The following is a 22373-nucleotide window of genomic DNA, read 5'->3' on the forward strand; positions in this document are numbered from 1 at the left end:
CACACAAACTGTGAGAGAGAGAAACTTTTCCCCTAAGTCAAATTGCTGGGCAAACTACATAATTATAGAGCATAAGATAAGATATAACATCAGTGAAGAGGCACAGCAATTTGGCTTTTACAAACTGGGCAATGAGCAAGCAGGCGAAATGAATTGAGAATTGAGTTGAAGTCGCATTCATTGGCAGCTACAGCAAAAGCAGCAAAACTGCAAGAACTAAACTGACGAGTGAAAAGCAGTTATTGGTTGTTTGAAGATAAAACCGACAATCTATCTCCATACATGCTCAATATTAATTCTTAAGCTGCTTAAAACTCGCATAGAGCTATTAAAAACTTACAACCAGTGGAGCCAGTTTCAGAGATTAAAACAACTAAGATCGACGGATATGCCCCCCATGGCGAGTGTAGCGCATCGGCAGCGATGCTCTCTCAAGAGTTTTCCGACCAACAACAAACTGCGTGTGGAAAGTGCAAAAATATCTCATGTGGAGCGAGCGAAGCACCCGAAGCAACATCTCTCGGCATCATCGTCGTCGCCTTCGTGTGCCTTGCGGCTGTAGCAGCAGCTATTTGATCGCATTCTCAAAAATATTTTGTCATTCTTCGCTCGCACCTCACAAACGATCGACGTCTTGGTTTCAGTCTCGGGGATTATGACTTGAAACAGTTTGAAAATAGATCTATTTTAAAAGAAGTACATATAGAATCTCGGTACATATATATATTCGATCGTCTATATATATATATCGCCATATAGTTCGCATAGAGTTTTTTTACGAATAACGTCGCAGCATACATATAGAACGTCGCAAGGATAACGCAATAAAGTAAGGATCAACGCGTTTACTCCCAGTTATTTAAGTGTGTATGATCAAAAAAAAAACCCAGTGAAAATCTTGAAAAATAGTTGATGAAAATTTTTCGGTTTTGGTTTCGTAACCACTTTGAAAATTCCGAAAGAATTTTTCAGTGCGCTAAATATCTAAAAATAACGATACACGACCGCTGCCGTTCGCCGTCGCTTCGTGTCGTGAATCGACGGGTGGTTCGGCATATGCCCCCTCGCCCTCGCCTCATCGATGAGGGGGTGGAAGACGCAGGGCAGATCGTGGGGTCCGCACCCAATTCAACGAATGGACTGTGAATTCGTGTGAGATGTGCATATAGATAGATATGAATATGCGATCTGTTCAACAGCAAAAGAAAAAAAAACGACAAGAAAAAGATGTATCATATACGTCCACGTATATCTTATAGATACATCTAAATATATATATCTCTATTCCGCTGGCAGATGTGTATTCTGTGCATTATCCTGGCTAATTCCACCAAGGATTACAGGCAGGAGTAGCTGCGATAATGTACAGAACTGTGAAAAATATAAACTGCATATAAATTGCAGTCGATTATTTTTCCCATTGGAAATACCAGATAAAATAAATTTTATAAATAGCCCCGTGAAAAATAAGAAGATACCACCCAGCTATCCATCTCTCCGTTTCGTTTCGCGTTTGTGTTGCGTCTTCGCCTTCGTCGTCGACGTTTTCTTCGCCTCCGTGTCCGTAATCGCTGCATGTGTGTTTGTGTGTCGTATAGTGAAATTTCGAGTATTCGAATTCGGCTAAAAAATAGCTCGGAAATGCCTCACAGGCGAAGAATATGAATATGAAGAAGAAGGATGGATCGACGGTGATAGTGTAGATGAAGAGATCTTTCTTCGTTTTTTTCGCTGATATATGTATTGAGATGAAAATAAAGAAACAAGCAAATCGGATAGTTCAAGTGTGTGCTAGAAATACAAAAAAAGAAACACGAAAGATACGCAAAAACCAATAAAAATAAAAAGAGAAAAGAGGAAAAACCTCAACGTTTGCCAATTGGCTAGTTTGCGAGTGATACAATGTTAATGTGAAAATGCATTAAATTTAATGGGCTATTTTCTTATCTTGTATTCAATTTCAGCAAATAAAGAAGCGAAATATATTTAAATAAAGTAGAAAAAGTGAAGAAGCAAATCAAAGAGAAAAAGTGATCGAGAGGTGTTTTTTCATTTAAGTGCAGTTTCCCAACTGCATTCGATTTGGTTGTCATTTTCCAATGATATATAGTGATATATAACGAATTTTAAAATGCAACGACAAAATCCGAACCCGTACCAGCAGCAGGAGCAGCAGCATCAGCAGATGCAGCAATACTCCACCCAGGAGTATTCGCATTCTAGCCAAGAGCAGCATCAGCAGCAAAGGATTAGCCGCACTGAACAACATGTTCAACGGAGTCAAATCACCACTCAACAACGAGGTCAGTCCTCCAGTCCTGTGGCCTTGGAATTCAGCGGGTTGCGATGGACAGTGGAATTCACACCGTGGATTTAGAATCTCCACTGTTTCAAAGCACTTGCCAATGAATTTCCAATTTTGCATGTCAATGCGCTAGTTTAAGCCAACGCTTTCTCATGATTTTCTTTTTATACGAAATTCATTCTTATTTTAAATCCTTGCATGTCGAATCATAAATTGCATAATAAACAAATACAGAAGAGCTAAGAAATATTACTCCGAGTTCTCAAAGGGTTCTAATCAGATAATTGTACATTGAAAATTAAAATATTTATATTTTTTTAGAAGATCGAATATTCGCTACAAATTTAATGATAAAAAAAAGGCATTTCATGTCAGCTTAAAAGATCGAATATTATCTAATTAAATCTAATTAAAACGCTTAAAATGTGCGTTAAAACTAAACCCTATTAACTATCCCAAAAGATCTTATAATACCTAAAAGTTAAACGTTCAAAAAGAATACAATATCACTTCATATAAAGTCTACATCGAAATTAAACTTATCGTCTAGCACAACTATAATCTTAAGCTGCTTAGGTTTATTTGCTTATTGAAGTGTAAACAGTTCTCGTTAGTGACATTCCCCTGCAATTGTTTATTTATCTTTCGTGTAGAGCACATTAAAATAAACAATTTAAGCAACCTTGTCTGGGATCGCTTACTTTTATTTTGCTCAGATAAATGTGTAGAATTTATCCCAGTAGATAAGTTCTCATATTTCACTTTCCATTGGTCTTCGATTTTGTATAATAAAATTTAGTTTGCAAACATGTTAACAAAAGTTTGTACAAGAAAAATTGACATACTATGTCATAAGTAGTCCTTCCATGCAGAAAATGCCTCCTTGAAAATATCTATACTCTGAAAAATAAATAAAAAATACAAATATGTTATGAAATTCTGCGTGATTCATAAAAATGCATATATTTAATAAAACATAAATATATTTAAATGGTACATTTTTATGAGTCATAAATATATATAAATTTTGGCAACTGCTGATCTTTCAAATTATATAAATTAGCTAAAAAATCGACCAACAAATTACTTAAGAATGTAATCCCATAATATGTTCAGAAATGATTTCAAACAAGCAAAACCGTCTGATTCATCAAATAAGTACGTGTATATGTACATACACATTGCTTATTTTCCATATCTCATCTTATGTTTCACCACTTAAATCTTAATTGATAATCACAGCCAAGAATTGTCGATCTATTTATAAAACCATCCATTCAACTGCCAAAATTTCATGGCGTACACTGCACTGACATAGAAAGCCATAAATACTTGTGAGTGTGTGTATAAGAGCTCTTATACTGCACACACTTTGTTTACATTCTGAGGATGTGAGAGAATGAGCAAATACGATCATCACTCTTATACAAATACCCGAAGATCATTTGCCGAAGTCTTCGATTCTGCGCACGACACAAAAAGAGAGCAGAGAGAAATTTATTTCGAAAGAGAGCATTGATTGCAAACAGCTGATTTTGTTGTTTGTTTACATTCACCTGTTCGAGTTTGGAATAATCAAAACAAATTCGAAAATAAAAACACACTTTGTAATCTCTCTATATATAGTGCATATATGTGCAATTATAACTAAATATATAAAATATATATACACGAATATAATTAATTTTAGATGCAAGGTGCGTGTGCCAACTTCTAAATATAAGTAATTCAAACTGACAGTGCTCAAGTTCTTGTTTACAATGCTATTTTTATGGAAGAAGAGGATACTTTTTTTTAGAGTTCAATGTTGATTGAAATATTTTGTTTGATATAATAAAAAACTAAATCATTTTACCCACTAATCGAAACTTAGTTTTGACAATTGGCAACACATATTAATAGCATAAAAGGTCATTAATTTTAACAAAGTTCGTAAATCGAAATAATTGCATCATTGCTGGCTGAAGCTGAATCCTCCAGGATATACTTATTGAGTTCTATTTTAATTCACCTTTACAGTGCAACATCAAGGCGGTATTGGAGGCACCTATGTACCGCCGTCGTTGACACACGTCTACGCCCAGGGCGATATCTCACCGCCAGTGTTCGAGCAAATCTTTAAGAACGCACGTTTCGCGCAGGGCGGCAACGCTCTGTTCGAGGGTCGCCTGCGTGGCAACCCAAAGCCATTCGTGACATGGACCCGAAAAGGCGCACCACTTCTCGAGTCGCAAAAGTTCCGAATGAGCTATAACGAGGCCACCGGTGATGTATCACTGCTGATCAATCAGATTGGCCCCGGCGACGAAGGCGAATACACGTGCACCGCTCGCAATCAATACGGCGAGGCGATCTGCAGCGTCTACATCCAACCGGAGGGCGCACCAATGCCCACGCTGCAGCCCATCCAGAATCTGGAGAAGAACATCTACTCCAATGGATACTCGTATACGTCCATTGAGGAGGAGTTCCGTGTGGATACCTTTGAGTATAGACTGTTGCGTGAGGTCTCCTTCCGTGAGGCAATTACGCGTCGCTCTGGCTACGAGCAAGACACTCAGCTCTCCCATGAGCTGGATCGCTCTCTGGGTCCTGCGCATGCACCACAAATATCGCAGAAACCGAGAAGCTCCAAGCTCATCGAGGGCTCCGATGCTGTGTTCACAGCACGCGTTGGCTCCAATCCAAAGCCACGCCTCACCTGGTTCCACAACGGACAACGTCTGGTGGCCTCCCAAAAGTATGAGATCTCCTATTCGAGTGGCGTTGCCACTTTGCGTGTGAAGAACGCTAACATCAAGGATGGCGGCCATTACACTCTGCTTGCCGAGAATCTTCAGGGCTGCGTTGTCTCCTCGGCCGTGTTGGCTGTGGAGCCCGCCACTGAGACCGCCTACGAGCCCAAGCCTATCGATACGATGGCTGAGCAGCTGGAGGCTGGCAAGGCATTGCCACCCACCTTTGTCAAGGCGTTCGGTGATCGCGAAGTGACCGAGGGTCGCATTTCGCGCTTCGATTGCCGTGTCACTGGCAATCCCTATCCGGAGGTCTTTTGGTTCATCAATGGCCGCCAAGTGCGGGACGATGCTTCGCACAAGATTCTGGTCAACGAATCCGGCAGCCACTCGCTGATGATCACCAACGTGACCCGTTTGGATGCCGGCGCTGTGCAGTGTTTGGCACGTAATAAGGCCGGTGAGGTTGCCATCGAGGCGCAGTTGAATGTGCTGGAGAAGGAACAAGTTGTCGCACCACAATTTGTGCAACGCTTCAGCACGATGACTGTCCGCGAGGGCGAACCCATCAGCATGAGTGCTAATGCCATCGGCACGCCCGTGCCCCGCGTCACCTGGCAAAAGGATGGCGTCCAAATCTCATCAACTGCTGAACGCTTTGTGGGCATCGATGGCGGCGCCACCTGCCTCGAAATACCCAACGTTCGCGCTACCGATGCTGGCTGGTATCAGTGTACAGCACAAAATATTGCCGGTTCAACGGCGAACCGGGCAAGACTCTATGTCGAAGTTCCCAGAGAGCAACCAAGTCAAGAACAAAGGCGTCTTAATCTCCCAAGACCAACGAAAGTTATCGAGCCTGAGTGAGTTTGAAATACTTGTAAAAAGGCAATAAAAAAACTTATTCCAACTTTTGCTTTGTTTTACAGGCCAATCCTTGGCCCTGAAATCATCTATCTGCGTCATGTTGAACGCGCCAAGCCCCATCTGCGACCTGGCGAGGAGGATCGCGTTTATCCACCACCGCAGTTCATCATCCCACTGCAGAATGTGCAGCAAACCGAAGGTGGTCGAGTGCACATGGAGGCGCGCATCGAACCTGTTGGCGATCCCACCATGGTCGTCGAATGGTTCCTTAACGGACGTCCGCTGGCAGCCAGTAAGTTTACCTACATACTCTCTCTTGTTTTTCAATTAATCATGCGTTTATTTGCTACCAGGTGCCCGCGCCACATCTGTCTTCAAGTTTGGCTTCATTGCTCTGGATCTGTTGAGCATCATGAGCCACGATTCGGGAGAATACATGTGTCGCGTAAGCAACGCCAGCGGCGTGGCTGAATCCCGCGCCATTTTGTCGGTGGTGCAGCGTCCATCGATCGAACAATCGTCGCAGAATCCCAACAGCTTGCAGTACATCAATCAGCTGGAGGATTATTCCCGCTATCAGCGCCAGGAGAGCTCAGAGGAGTTGTTGAATCAAGCTCCACAATTCATACGTCCATTGCGCGATCTGGGTGAATTCGAGGAGGGCAAGAATGTGCACTTCGAGGCACAAGTTACCCCCGTCAATGATCCCAGCATGCGAGTGGAATGGTACAAGGATGGTCTCCCCATCACGGCTAGTTCCCGCATCACGGCCATCTTCAACTTTGGCTATGTCTCCCTAAACATTTTGCACCTACGTGCCGAAGATGCTGGCAACTATACCGTGCGCGCCGTAAACCGCATCGGCGAGGCCATTAGCCAGTCCAACATCCGCGTCATTACGCGCTCCCAGGTCACTGCTGACCTCGGAATTCCCGAGCAGCAGCGTTACATTGAGGGTGTCGAGCAATTGGAGGACTATCGCAAGTCGCAGCAACGGCGTCAAGTCCATGAAGCGCCAGAGGCAATTGCGCCACCTCAATTCAAGACACCAATTCAAAACCAATTTGATCTTCGCGAGCACGCGCATGCGCACTTTGAGGCACGCCTCGAACCTGTGGGTGATTCCACCATGCGTGTCGAGTGGCTGAAGGACGGTCAGCCCTTGGAGGCCAGCTCGCGCATCACAACCTATCACAACTTTGGCTACGTCGCTTTGACCATTAAGCAATTGACTGTTTACGATGCCGGCACCTATACCTGCCGTGCCTACAATGCCATGGGACAGGATACAACCGTGGCCCAGTTGACGGTTATTTCGAAGAACGAGATTGTCTCTGACTCTCAGCATCCGGGTGGTCTTCAGAAGATCCAACATCTGGAGGACTCTTCGCGTTATGGTCGCCGTGAGGAGGAGGAAACGTATGTTACGCAAGCTCCACGTTTCCTTGGCCCACTTAAGGGCACCACCAAGATCCTGGAGGGTCAACGCGCCCACTTTGAGGCCCGCGTCGAGCCACAAAGCGATCTGGGCATGAAGATCGAGTGGTATCACAATGGTCGCGCCATCACTGCCGCTAATCGCATCCAAACCTACTACGACTTTGGCTACGTCGCCCTGGATATTTCCCAGGTGCGTGCGGAGGATGCCGGTGTCTACACTGTGGTGGCCAGAAACAAGCTAGGTGAAGCTCAGTTGCAAGCAACGATGGTAGTGGAAAGTAAGTATTCTTATTAGCAACTGCTATGAAAAGCTGTATTAACACAACTCTTTCGCTTTGCAGCTCGTTCCAGCATCGACACATCTAGCATGCATCGCGGCCTCTACGAGAAGACGCAGAACTTGGAGAACAAGCAGTTCGTGGAGCCTCAATACGACATCGAGGAGATCTCCAAGTCCAAGCCCGTCTTCGTACAGCCTCTCACCGATCCCAAGCCCATCCACGACGGCAAGAACATCCATCTGGAGTGCCGTCTGGAACCCATGGGTGATCCCACCATGCGCGTCGAGTGGTTCCATAATGGACGTCCCGTCACCGTCGGTTCCCGGTTCCGCACCTACTACGACTTCGGTTTCGTCGCCCTAGACATCATTAAGGCCACCGCTGCCGACTCTGGCGAATACACTTGCCGTGCCACAAATCATCTGGGCTCTGCCCACACTTCGGCATGTGTGCGTGTCATTGATCACACCGATGTGGTGACTGAGACTCAGAACGAGCAGTCCTTAGAGCAAATTCAATTGCTGGAGGACTCGCGTCGTCGCCACCACCAGGAAGAGGATATCACCATCATGCAGGCACCTCAGTTTACACGTGCGCTGCACAACATTGAAACTATGGAAGGCACCAATGTACATCTGGAGTGCCGTCTGCAGCCCGTAGGTGATCCCAGCATGCGCATCGAGTGGCTCGTGAATGGCACCCCTGTGAAGACTGGTCATCGTTTCCGTCCCGCCTACGAGTTCGACTACGTCGCCTTGGATCTACTTGGCTGCTATGCCATCGACTCGGGTGTCTACACCTGCCAAGCCCGCAACCAACTGGGAGAAGCTGTCACCTCCTGTTCCGTGCGTATCATTGCCAAGAACGATTTCATTGATTCGCAAACCCAGAACAAGTCGGGTCTGCAGAAGATTCAGTATCTGGAGGATTCGTCGCGTTATCGTCGCAGCGAGTTTGTCGATGAAGTGGTCAACATTCGTCCACGTTTCCTCACGCACCCCAAGAGTTTGCCCAACACTCGCGAGGGCGCCCATGCCCACTTTGAGTGCAAGATTGAGCCCATCACCGATCCTAATCTGAAGGTGGAATGGTTCAAGAACGGACGTCCCATCACTGTTGGTCATCGCTTCCGTCCCATTCATGACTTTGGCTATGTTGCCCTAGACATTGTGGGTCTGATTGCTGAGGATTCAGGTATCTATACCTGCCGTGCCGTCAACTTGATTGGCTCCGATGAGACTCAAGTGGAGTTGCAATGCCGCAGCAGCGAGCAAATCGTGACTGTTACCCAGAATGAGGCGGGTCTCGAGCAGATTCATTATTTGGAGGATCGTTCGCGTTACAGTCGCCGCGAGGAGATTGACGAAAGCACCAAGCAAGCGCCAGTCTTCACCACTTCGCTGAAGAACGTAGAGATCAAGGAGAACCAACGTGCTCACTTTGAGTGCCGCTTGATTCCTGTTTCCGATCCTTCAATGCGTGTTGAGTGGTACCACAACAATCTGCCACTCAAGTCAGGCTCTCGCTTCACCGAGACCAACAACTTTGGTTTCGTGGCTCTGGACATCATGGCCACACTGCCCGAGGATGCCGGCACCTACACCTGCCGTGCCTACAATGCCGTGGGTGAGGCCATCACCTCAGCTGTCGCTGTGGTGCACACCAAGAAGTCCATCTACTTGGAGTCGCAACACGAAACTGCGCTGCCACGTTTGCAGCATCTGGAAGATGGATCGAAGCGTCAACGCATCAGCGTCCAGGACGAATTCGTCTCGCAGGCTCCTGTCTTCACGATGCCGGTGCGCGATGTCCGCGTTGCCGAGAATCAAGCCGTACACTTCGAGGCTCGTCTGATTCCTGTCGGCGATCCTAACCTTAAGGTGGAATGGTTGCGCAATGGCCAGCCCATTGAAGCCTCTAATCGCACCACAACCATGCATGACTTTGGCTATGTTGCCCTCAACATGAAGTACGTGAATCCCGAGGATTCAGGCACCTACACCTGCCGTGCCGTCAATGAACTGGGTCAGGCTGTGACCTCGGCCTCTTTGATTGTGCAGTCCAAGACTGCCATTCAGCTGGAGACCCAGCACGAGGCTGCCATGCATAAGATCCATCAACTAGAGGATCACAGCAAGTATCAGCGCCGTGAGGAGGAGGAATACACTGTAACCAGTGCTCCGGTGTTTGTTACCAAGTTGATTGGACCCAGCAATCTGCATGAAGGCCAGAGCGCCCATTACGAGTGCCGCATTGAGCCCTATCCAGATCCCAACCTCAAGGTTGAGTGGTTCCACAATGGCAAGCCATTGAGCACCGGCCATCGTTTCCGCACCACCTATGACTTTGGCTTTGCCGCTTTAGATATCCTTACCGTCTATGCGGAGGACAGCGGCGAGTACACTTGCCGTGTGACCAACAATCTCGGCGAGGCTGTTAACTCTATTGTCCTCAACGTCACTTCGCGTTCATCGATCATCCATGAGACTCAGCATGAGGAGGCGCTGACCAAGATCCAGCATCTGGAAGATACTTCACGCTTCCAGCGCAAGACTGATGAGGATCAGTTCCATGCCGAGCGCCCGCAATTCGGACGCCCATTGCGTAATGCCAAGGTCAACGAGGGCAATCCAGTGCATTTGGAAGCCACTTTGGTTCCAGTGAACGATCCAACTATGAAGGTGGAATGGTACTGCAATGGCAGACCCATCCAGACAGGTCATCGCTTCAAGACCACCTATGATTTCGGTTTTGTTGCTCTGGACATTCTGTATGCCCACGCCGAGGACACCGGCACCTACATGTGCAAGGCCAAGAACGCTGTAGGAGAAGCTGTCACGACTTGTGCTGTAAACGTCACAGGTAAGCAAAGATTTCCTTCCTAAGCGAGAGCTGAATTCTTGATTAAATCATTAAATATATTTTAATCGTTGTGGTCTCTTGTTTCTTACAGCAAATAAGACACTGGATCTGGATACACTTGATGCTGATCGCCTGGAGAAGATTCGCCAGCTGGAGAGCTATGCTCCACCCACCAAGGTTGAGGTGGAGGAGAAGGGCCAGAAGCCCATCTTCCTCACTCCGCTCAGCAATTTGGAGCATCTGAAGGAGGGCGAACACGCTCACTTGGAATGCCGCGTTGAGCCCATCAACGATCCCAACCTGAAGGTGGAATGGTTCTGCAATGGCAAGCAATTGCCCACTGGCCATCGTTATCGCACCACCCACGACTTTGGCTACGTTGCCCTGGATATCCTTTACGTTTATGGCGAGGATACCGGTACCTACATGTGCAAGGCTACCAATTTGCTGGGCGAGGCCGTCAACACTTGCAATGTGCGTGTGTTGAACCGTCGTAGCATGATTCTGGATACTCAGCATCCCGATGCTTTGGAGAAGATCCAGAAACTCGAATCGAAGGTAGTCACCACTCGCACTGAGGTCGGCGATCATCCCATTGGTCCACCTCACTTTACCGCCGAACTGCGCGGATCCACGGAGATCTACGAGGGTCAAACTGCTCACTTTGAGGCCCAAGTGGCACCTGTGCATGATCCTAACTTGCGCATCGAGTTCTACCACAATGGCAAGCCTCTGCCTTCGGCAGCTCGCTTCCACATCACCTTCGACTTTGGCTATGTGTCACTGGATATTACCCATGCCGTGGCTGAAGATGCTGGCGAATACTCGGTGCGTGCTGTCAACGCTTTGGGACAGGCTGTCTCCTCTACCAATCTGCGTGTTATTGCCCGTGGTACCATCATCTCTGACACCCAACATCCCGAGGGTCTTGAGAAGATTCGCAAGCTAGAGTCGACGGCGCCTCATCAGCGCCAGGAGATTGAAACACCTGGCACACGCCAGCGTCCAGTGTTCACTCAACCGCTGCAGAACATCGATCGCATCAACGAACATCAAACGGCTCACTTCGAGGCTCGTCTGATTCCCGTCGGTGATCCCAACTTGAAGGTTGAGTGGTACCGCAATGAAAAACTAATTGAGGACAGCTCTAGGATTACCAAGCAACACGACTTTGGCTATGTTTCGTTGGACATCTCACACATCCGCAAGGAGGACGAGGGTGTCTACATGTGCCGTGCTGTCAATCCACTGGGCGAGGCTGTTACCACCGCTTCGATGCGTGTGGTCAGCGAGGCCAGCATCCTCATGGACACCCAACATCCCGACAGCATTGGTCGCATCCACCAGCTGGAGAAACCTCAGGCTCCTCGTCCAGTGGAACCAGAGCGTCTCTTCGAGAAGCCCATCTTCACCCAGCTGCTGACCGGTCCCTCCGAGTTGTGGGAGGGCGCTCATGCCCACTTCGAGGCACGTGTGGTGCCCGTGGGCGATCCTTCGCTCAAGTTCGAGTGGTTCATCAACGGCGTGGAGCTGCAAATGGGCTCACGTCTGCGCACTACTCACGACTTCGGCTTCGTTACTCTGGACATCACTGCTGTAGTGCCCGAGGATGCCGGCGTTTACATGTGCCGCGCCTACAACGAAGCTGGTGAGGCTGTCTCTTCGACGGCCATGAAGGTCAAGACCAAGGCCAACATCGATGGCCAGCCCTTGATTCCCGAATCCTGGGAGGCTATTCGTCTGAAGGAAGCTGCCATGAATCGTGTGCCTGAGATGTTTGTGGACTCGACACCACAGCAGGCACCAGTGTTCACCACGCACTTGCAGAGCTACGACAAGTTGCACGAGGGCCAGCATGTGCTGCTCGAGGCTCAGGTTGAGCCACGCGCTGATCCTAATCTGCGCATCGAGTGGTTCAAGAATGGCATCTCTCTGACCACCGGTTCTCGAATTCGCAGCACCTTCGATTTCGGTTTGGTTACTCTGTCGATCAACGGATTGCGTGAGGATGACTCCGCCATCTACACATGCAAGGCGACCAACCAGGTGGGCGAAGCTGTATCCACATCCTCGCTCAAGATCGAAGATCGTCACTGGTTGCAGGCAGAATCTCTACATCCAGATTCGCTGCCTCGCATTGGCCAGTTGGAGGCACCCAAGGAGGGACGTCCCGAGGCTCCTGAGCCTACATATGAGACTCCAGTGTTCATCACTCATTTGAACAACATTGAGTGCAAGGAGAACGACAGCGTGCGCTTCGAATGCAACGTGGAGCCAGCTCGTGACCCAACCATGGGCATCGAGTGGTTCTACAATGGAAAACCATTGCAGGCAGCTGCTAAATTCAAGTCCATCTATGACTTTGGCTATTGCGCTCTGGATCTAAGCAACAGCTATGCTGAGAACAGTGGCATCTACACTTGCAAGGCTACCAACAGCAAGGGATCAGCCACCACGTCGGGCACATTGAAGTGCACCGGTGGCAAGACTATGTTCTTGGATACTCAACATCCACAGGGCGAGAGCGGCTTGGAAGCTGTCCAAGAGACCGAAGCTGAGCTGGCTAATCGCTATGCTCAGAAGACGACCAAGCCGGAGACTCAGTATCCACCACCAGTGTGGACCAAGCCATTGCAGCAGGAGTTCCATCTCTCCGAGGCCCAGCCCATCCATTTGGAGGCTAATGTAGAGCCCAAGGAGGATCCCAACTTGTTCATCGAATGGTACTTCAATGGCAAGCAATTGAACCATGGTTCTCGCTTCAAGATGACTAGCGAATTTGGTTTTGTGACCATGGACATGATTGAGGTGTACTCTAGAGATCAAGGTATCTACACCTGCAAGGCCTACAACAAGGCTGGCGAGGCCTTTACTTCGACCACCATCTTCTGTTCGAGCAAGGATAACATCATTGATTCGACACAGCATCCTAAGGGCGCCGAGGGTCTGGGACAGATTCAAGATCTGGAGGATTCCCTGCGCAAGGATGGCACCAAGCCAGAGCAACCAGAGCAAGGCATTGCTCCTCGCTTTACCACCGAATTCGTCAACATTGTGGACATTGGCGAGGGTGAGCTGGCCCATTATGAGGCCAACCTCATTCCAGTCGGCGACCAAAGCATGGTCATCGAATGGTTCTTCAATGGCAAGGTACTCGAAGCCAGCCATCGCGTGCGCACCATCTACGCCTTCGGCACCGTTGCCCTCGAAGTGCTCGGCACTAAGATCGAAGATACCGGCACTTACACCTGCCGTGCTACCAACAAGTACGGTTCAGCCGAGATCAGCTGCACTCTGGAGTGTGTGGACAAGCCACGTGGCCAGAAGCCCAAGTTTACGTCGCACATCCAGCCGTTGGAGGGCCTGAAGGATGGCCAATCGGCTCACTTCGAATGCACCTTGATTCCAGTCAACGATCCGGAGCTCAAGGTCGAGTGGTATCACAATGGCAAGCTCATGCGTCACTCGAACCGCATCAAGACCGTCTCGGACTTTGGCTACGTCGTCCTGGATATTGCCTACCTGCAGGATCACGACAGTGGCGAGTATGTGTGCCGCGCCTGGAACAAGTATGGCGAAGACTTTACTCGCACCACCCTCAACTGCGGTGGACGCGGCGGTGTCTTCTATGACAGCTTGCAGCCCGACTCGCTGCAACGCATCCGCGAGCTGGAGTGTCCTCAGGGTCAACAAACAGCTGGCGCTGCTCCTGTGGTTGCCGAGCCACCCAAGTTCATCACCCAGATCAGCGATGTTACCAAGCTGGTTGAGGGACAGAGCGCTCACTTCGAAGCGCGTCTGACTCCCATCACGGATCCCGACTTGGTGGTGGAATGGTACTTCAATGGCAAGAAACTGCCACATGGTCATCGTTTCCGTACCTTCCACGACTTTGGCATTGTCATCCTCGACATTCTCTACTGCTACGAGGAGAACTCTGGTGTCTACGAGTGTCGTGCCTATAACAAGTACGGCGAAGATGTGACACGTGCTACTCTGAAGTGCGCCTCCAAGGCCAGCCTCATTCTGGACTCGCAGTTGCCACGCGGCATGGAAGGCGGTCTGGAGAAGATTGCCAATCTGGAGTACAGCATGGTGCGCACTCGCGAAGAAACCACCGAGGAGACTAAGGGCAAGGCCCCTGTCTTCACTGTGCCGTTGGAGAACATTGAGAATCTGCGCGAGGGTGAAAATGCTCACTTCGAGGCACGCATTACGCCTGCTGACGACCCTAAGCTGAAGGTCGAATGGTACTGGAATGGACGTCCATTGAAGGCGGGATCTCGTTTCCGCACTTTCTGCGACTTTGGCTTTGTCATCTTGGAGATTTCTCCCGTTTATCCCGAGGATTCTGGCGAGTATTCGTGCCGTGCTATTAACGAGTATGGTGAGGCTGTGACCACAGCTACAATGAAGATCCAGGGCAAGCGCAGCATCATCATGGAATCCCAACTGCCTAAGGGTATGGAGGGCACTATTGATCGCATTGCTGAGCTCGAGGGTCTTGGCTCTCGCAACACCGAGTTTGTGCCAGAGGACGATTCTGGTAAGCCACCAGAGTTCATCACGACGCCATTCGACATGGTCATCTCCGAGAATTCGCTGGCGCACTTCGAGTGCCGCCTGCAGCCCATCAACGATCCGTCAATGCGTGTGGATTGGTTCCACAATGGCAAGGCCTTGTGGGCCGGCTCCCGCATCAAGACTATCAACGACTTTGGTTTTGTCATCCTCGAGATTGCCGGCTGCTACCAACGCGATACGGGTCTGTATACCTGCAAGGCAACCAACAAGCACGGCGAGGCCACTGTGTCATGCAAGTTGCAGGTCAAGGGACGTCAAGGCATTGTCATGGAACCACAATTGCCCTCGAACTTCCGCACTGGCACGGAGAGCTTGCAAAAGTTGGAGGAGAGCATGCACAAGCGCGAGGAGATTGTCATCGATGAGGAGCAACCCAATCCACCCAAGTTCATTGAGGACATCAAGGATAACTTGGACGTCCCCGAGGGTGGCCCGATTCACTTCGACTGCCGCGTCGAGCCTGTCGGCGATCCAACAATGCGCATCGAATGGTTCTACAATGGACGCGTCATGGCCACTGGTTCTCGCGTGCATCAACTCAATGATTTCGGCTTTATTGCTCTGGACATCGATTACATCTATGCTCGCGACTCTGGTGAATACACTTGCCGCGCCACTAACAAGTGGGGCACTGCTACTACCACCGCAAAGGTTACCTGCAAGGGCAAGCACAGCATTGTTTATGACTCGCAACTGCCCGAGGGCATGACTGCCGAGAAGCTGAAGGAACTGGAGCGTGGACGCATCCCAGATGCTCCCAAGGTTGTGGAAGAGCAGTTTGGACCACCGAAGTTCACCACCCAGATCGCCTCGGTGACTGCCGAAGAGGCTGAGGCCGTGAGATTCGAGTGCCAAGTGGAGCCCAAGACTGATCCTAGTCTGCGCGTGGAATGGTATCGCAATGGCAAACCTCTGCCTCTTGGTCATCGTTATAGAAACGTTTTCGACATGGGCTTTGTCTCTCTGGACATTTTGTATGTGTACAGCGAGGACTCTGGCGAATATGTCTGCCGTGCCGTCAATAACCACGGCGAGGATCGCACTAAGGCAACTGTTTCTTGCAAGAGTATGTGTTCTCACAATACCAATTGAATGAATTAAGACTAATTTTTATCTTTATTTCTTCCTTAGAATTGCCAACAATTCTGCTGCAGAACCAGGTGCCTCGCGGCATGAAGCGCTCAGAAACTCTCACTCAGATGGAGGCTACCATCAAGAAGTATACTTCGGAGGTGCATTTGACCGAGGATGATCTGTTCGATCCTGATCGCAAGCAGCCACCTCGCTTTGTTACCCAGATCAAGGAGCAGACTTCGCTCACTGAAATGGCCAAGACCAAATTCGAGTGCCAATTGGCACCAGTTGGTGATCCAAACATGAAGGTCGAATGGTTCTTCAACGGCAAACCTTTGCTATACAGTAAGTATTCCTATCTATATTTATAAATTGCACGATTTTTAATTTGTCTTTGTCTATGCAGAGAATCGCTTCCAGCCCATCTACGATTTCGGTTATGTTGCCATGAACTTTGGCTGGGTTTATCCCGAGGACAGTGGCGAATACGTTTGCCGTGCCACCAACTTGTACGGCATGGACGAGACTCGCGCCATCATCAAGGTATCTGGCAAGCCTGGCATTGTCTACGATTCTCAACTGCCCGCTCACATGCAGAGCATTGATCGCATTCGTGAAATGGAAGCCTCCTGGCAAGTGTAAGTATCAAAGAGTTCGCATTATTGTTTGAAACCCTTTTGATGTGGTTATTTTGATGCATTTTTAGTGTGCCTGAGGCTGCTGATCCTGATGCGAAGCCCAGAACTAAGCCCGTATTTGTCAGCAAGCTGGAGCCACAGACTGTTGAGGAAGGCGATCCTGCCAGATTCTGTGTGCGTGTCACTGGACATCCACGTCCTCGTGTCATGTGGCTGATTAATGGACACACTGTTGTTCACGTAAGTTATTGCTGTAAGAGTTTTTAGAAGTGCCAAGATTAAAGCTATTTCCGTGTTACGCAACAGGGCTCGCGTTACAAGCTGACTAACGATGGTATGTTCCATCTGGATATCCCGAAGACCCGTCAATACGATACTGGCAAGGTTGAGGTTATTGCCCGTAACTCTGTGGGCGAATCGATTGCTTCCACCGAATTGAATGTTGTGGCTCGTTCCGATGACTATCGCAATGTGCTTAAGAATTCACCACGTCGTAAGTTCAATATACACTTATTTTACACACACAAATACAAGGCAATTCATGCAGATATATTTCAATATATCTGTTTATGAACTATATTAACAGCTAATAGAAATTAATACAGTGCGAAGGTTGACCCAAAATTAAAAATAATTACAAATGATTTAGAATTTAATTCGGTAATAAATTTCAATACTTTTGGTGCATCCCTCGCAGCTTTTAGTTAGCAAAAGACTCACACAAAATTCACAATAAATACGCATTGTAAATATTTACATACAAACATTGATTTCTATACTTAGTATATAGTATTTATACAGTTCAAGTAGAACTAGAACCCAAGTTTATTGCTTTTCAATCACAAACCACAATATCCAGATATAATATAGATACAGAATAGATCAAACAAAATGAATCACAAACTGCCCTCATACAATATACCCTATGATCCCAAAATAATTCCCTCCAAAGAGCCTGTTATTGTCTCTTCAACGAGCCACCAAGGAGCGATTCAGCGATTCTGAACGTGAAGAACTAAGGATTCCAACAAAATAAGTATAATCGTGGACCATGGGTAGTATGGTTGTGCAAGTTGTTAGTGTGTGTTTTAAAAATATCAATCTCTCTCTATCTATCTGTCTATATTCTAAACTCTGGCTGAGCATTCAACTTCTGTCTGTCGTCATATGAAATTGAATAAAACCGCAAAGGAGTTATCAAACCTCTGTTAGAAATAATCATCTCATAATAATCTAATCTTAACGATCATTGACTGTCATCTGTACCATATTTTCTACTTAATTAAATTCATGTACTAATACTAAAGCTTTTTAGGAATGCTGTTGATTTTTGTAACTCAAATATGCATGTCAATAGTTGTATTTTCATTGTAATAGTTTTTGCCGTTACTCGTAGCCCTTAATGTGTGATTAACTTGTGAATTTGCTTTGGAATTTAGCCTGGTACGATTATGAATTGGCCGCCTATCAGAAGGAGCGTCAGGACAACGAATTGGTAAAGGTTTTCGATGAGCGTAAGCAATATTTGTCCGAACAGAGCGCCCATACCCTGAAGGGAGTTGAGCACCTGAAGCCCAAGCAATACAAGCCCCAGACTCCCGACTGGCAGCAAAATGTCAAGGCCAAGAAGAGCGAGGAGTACTACAATAAGTTGCAGGAACTCGAAACCGAGCAGCTTCTCAAGGAGACCAATTTGCGCAAGGATAACCATCAATACGCCATTCCTGGCGAAAAGGTTGTGAGCAGCTCGGCTGCCAAGGGCATGGCCCAATCCTATGAAGAAAATCTGTAAGTACTTTTAACATTTAGTCTAATATCAACCAAAAGTCTAATATAATTCACTTTTCTTAACAGTCAAGAGCAAACCCACACCACTCAGGTTAAGGCTGCACCACAAAAGGGCACAGCCGAGCCTTCAGAGTCCTCTGTGCATGGACGTGAAGTGCACATGAACAAGCAGCAACAGGTGCAGAAGGAAATCCAGGGTGACTTGGAGATTACACGCAAGATCACTGCCACCGAGACCACCGAAGTGGAGCACAAGGGTACCATTCAGGAGCGCGTTGTGAAGGGTCCAGTTAAGCCCGCCAAGGCACCTGTCTTCACCAAGAAGATTCAACCATGCCGTGTCTTTGAGAACGAGCAGGCCAAGTTCGAGGTGGAGTTCGAGGGCGAACCAATGCCCACTGTGAAGTGGTACCGCGAGAGCTTCCCCATTCAAAACTCGCCCGATCTGCAGATTCACACGTTCAGCGGCAAGTCGATTCTGATTATACGCCAAGTCTTCATTGAGGATTCGGCTGTATTCTCGTGTGTGGCCGAGAACCGCGGCGGAACTGCTAAGTGCAGTGCTAATTTGGTTGTGGAGGAGCGTAGACGCGCCGGCAAGGGCGGCATTCAGCCCCCAAGCTTTGTGACCACCATTCAGAGCACCACTGTCGCCACCGGCCAATTGGCTCGTTTCGATGCTAAGGTAACTGGCACTCGCCCCATGGATGTGTACTGGCTGAAAAATGGCATGAAGATTCAGCCAAGTATTAAATTCAAGATGCTCGAGGAGGACAGCGTGCACACTTTGCTCATTATCGAGCCCTTCGCCGAGGATTCTGGTCGTTATGAGTGTGTGGCTGTAAATGCCGCTGGTGAGGCACGCTGCGATGGCGATTGCGTTGTTCAATCTCCCAGCAAGCCCGACAAGCCAACCACACCAGGTAGCGAGAAGGCTCCCCACATCATTGAGCAACTGAAGAGCCAATCTGTTGAGGAGGGCAGCAAGGTGATCTTCCGCTGTCGCGTGGATGGTAAGCCAACGCCCACAGCTCGTTGGATGCGTGGCGAGAACTTCGTGAAGCCATCGCGCTACTTCCAGATGACGCGTCAAGGTGAATACTATCAGCTCATCATCTCGGAGGCATTCCCTGAGGATGAGGGCACCTACAAGTGCGTCGCCGAGAACAAATTGGGCAGCATTCAGACCAGTGCTCAGTTGAAGGTGCGTCCCATCGAGAATCTGGATGCTCCTCCAACCATTACGGCTCTAAAGGATGTCTCCGTCAGCGAGGGCATGCCTGCACAGTTCAAGACCACGGTCACAGGCAAGGTGAAGGCCACCAGCGTCCAATGGTTCCGTGAGGGCCAATTGATTCCGGAAACACCCGATTTCCAGGTAGGTTAAACACAAAACCAAATCCGATAATTTCCCCCAATTTAGAAAAGTCTTTTAGTTTGAATTTCAATAACAATTTATGTGGCTCTTTTCAGATGATCTTTGATGGCAACAGTGCCGTCCTGTTGATTGGTACCACCTATGAAGAGGATTCGGGCATCTTTACAGTGCGTGTGACTTCGTCTACGGGACAAGTCGAATCATCAGCCAAACTGACTGTTAAAAGTAAGGATTAAACTAAAAACTAAGTAAACCAAAAACCAGAGTTCGACAACAACAACAGCGACAACAAGAAAACAAGAAACCGTAAGCGAACAGTGTTCGAAAACTCCAAAGAATGCTCAAAACACAGAACAACGACCAAAAAACGATTTTAAAAAATCTATAAAAATATTTATACATTTTTTTTACGTAACGGATCCTTACCATACTCTGACGTATTACAACAACAAGTCCAACTATTGTCAATAACTAGTCGTAAAAGTTTGAGAGTGAAGAATATTTTAAAACGAATTATTCGATTCGAAAGAATTTTATAGTTTCGATTTCTACTTCAACTATGATTTTTATTTTTATTTATTTTTTTATTGAAAAAGCAACGAACGAGTTTTTATTACTAACAATTTCAATATGTGAACCCAAGCAACAATTCTAAATGGAAGATGTTTAACACGATAAATTCTAACTAAAGAAAAGAAACAAAAAAAAAATAAACAAACTAAAAGCAAGTTTAATTAAAGGAATACACAAAACATAATAAAAATAATTACAAGTATTTTGCAATATAAATATTTATAGATCATTTTCTTTTGTGGCAGTGCCAATCAACAGGGAATTGCTTGTCGGTTGAAAACGAAATTCGAAATATTTTAAATTTGAAATTTGAGTGAAACTCAAAAATAAAAATGTGAACGAAAGAAAAGCGCTCAGCAAATAGAAAATAGCTTGCCCCTTCGAGATGAGTTGAGTGGAATTATAAATATAAATAAGACCACTATGTACTTTCATAGTTGAGAATATATAGAAGACGGCACAGACATAGGCACTTTAAAAATACATACAATATACATAATGTTAAGATTCAGTATGTTCTGTATAATCTGTAGCCCCACCTCCACCTCCCTGGGAATTAGAAACATTTGTCGGAATAGTTTTGGGGCCGTGTGCAAAACGCACATTTGTCCCGCCTCCGCTCAAGCATGAACGTTTTATTTTTTCATTTGAATTTGAATTTGAATATTAGCATAAAATATTGTGGATGACACATCTAGCGCAGACTGTTCTTTGTAGCTTTCGGTGCTGCTCCCAAAAGATATCCCCCATAGATACCAGATATATCCGAGCACCCAGATCATGAACGTGCGCAAAAGTAGCACAACCAAAAGGGGGGTACAAGCTGCACACTAATGAGGAAAGCAATAGAAACAGCAGGCAGCATCAGCAACGGTGAAGAGCGAAAATATCGAAAGCCATTGCAAACATTGAATTTCAGTTGCCAGCAGAGACCAGATTATCTATATGCATAGCATACAGTATAGATATATACCTCCACACTATATATGTATATGACCCATTCTATTTTCAAATTGTTTTTGGAAAATGTTGCTTTGAAAACTAATTTCCAATAGATTAGCTAAAAAACGTTTATATTTTTAGACCAGAGAACTGTCTGGATATTATTCACTTTGTGGCTACAATGAAAGGCAACATTTTATGTATTTTTCAAGTAAATCGTGAAATTTATTTCATTTTTCTTTCGCTTTCGAAGCATATATTGGCTTTCAATGTACAAGCGCTTTTCAAAATAAACTGACATTTAGATCAGGCAAAAATAAAATAATTAATTACCTACAAGTTGTTTGTTTCAATGCAGACCCCATCGGCCAAAGGCACAACATCAATGTAGAATCTAAATTGTAGATACAGCACCCATAACATGAATATACCTGTAGTTCTACAGCAGCCATTAGACATGAGAACATGAATAAATGACTCTGTTTATGGTGCATAAATGATTTTAATTAATTCAATCAGTTACGGCAGTTCACTCATCGTCATCTTGGGCTTATGCCTCACTCTCTGAATCATTTATTTGATTTGATTTCTTATTTTTAGACGTTGACCAATTCTCGAATTTTGTATCCAACCGAAAACATGTTGCAGTCCCCCTGTGCAAAAGAAAATGCAAGTTAGAATAGATTCTTTAGGCTTCCCAAATTGGAACGAATCAAACTTTTACCAACAACTCAAACTCCAGCTTTGACTTGAACATGAACTCGTACTTCTACTTAAGATCCAGACAGACGTTGACGTCCAGTTAAAGTTGTCAGCAAACAATGATAGATGATGAATCTGACAATCCTCGAAACATATTATAATTTGTATTGTTTATTTAATTTACATACATTTATTTATTTTGTA

At 46.7% G+C, this 22373-nt stretch overlaps 1 protein-coding gene across 2 annotated transcripts in view; it reads left to right on the top strand.

The window, feature by feature from the left end:
- Positions 1 to 597: 597 nt before the first annotated feature.
- Positions 598 to 22373, top strand: part of LOC133840247 (titin) — an 80554-nt gene continuing 58778 nt past the window's right edge. The window contains exons 1-14 of one of the 2 annotated variants that reach the window (XM_062271963.1): positions 598 to 829; positions 1965 to 2303; positions 4325 to 5903; positions 5970 to 6199; positions 6261 to 7625; positions 7689 to 10490; positions 10582 to 16140; positions 16206 to 16493; positions 16555 to 16786; positions 16855 to 17026; positions 17093 to 17279; positions 18226 to 18574; positions 18641 to 19952; positions 20048 to 20177. In XM_062271963.1, the coding sequence (XP_062127947.1) occupies positions 2132 to 2303; positions 4325 to 5903; positions 5970 to 6199; positions 6261 to 7625; positions 7689 to 10490; positions 10582 to 16140; positions 16206 to 16493; positions 16555 to 16786; positions 16855 to 17026; positions 17093 to 17279; positions 18226 to 18574; positions 18641 to 19952; positions 20048 to 20177 (14377 nt within the window). In that variant the 5' untranslated portion in view covers positions 598 to 829; positions 1965 to 2131. The remainder of the gene's footprint in view (positions 830 to 1964; positions 2304 to 4324; positions 5904 to 5969; positions 6200 to 6260; positions 7626 to 7688; positions 10491 to 10581; positions 16141 to 16205; positions 16494 to 16554; positions 16787 to 16854; positions 17027 to 17092; positions 17280 to 18225; positions 18575 to 18640; positions 19953 to 20047; positions 20178 to 22373) is intronic. The other variant, XM_062271965.1, reaches the window with a different exon arrangement.

Source organism: Drosophila sulfurigaster, chromosome 3, assembly GCF_023558435.1.
Source record: "Drosophila sulfurigaster albostrigata strain 15112-1811.04 chromosome 3, ASM2355843v2, whole genome shotgun sequence".
NCBI lineage: Eukaryota > Metazoa > Arthropoda > Insecta > Diptera > Drosophilidae > Drosophila > Drosophila sulfurigaster.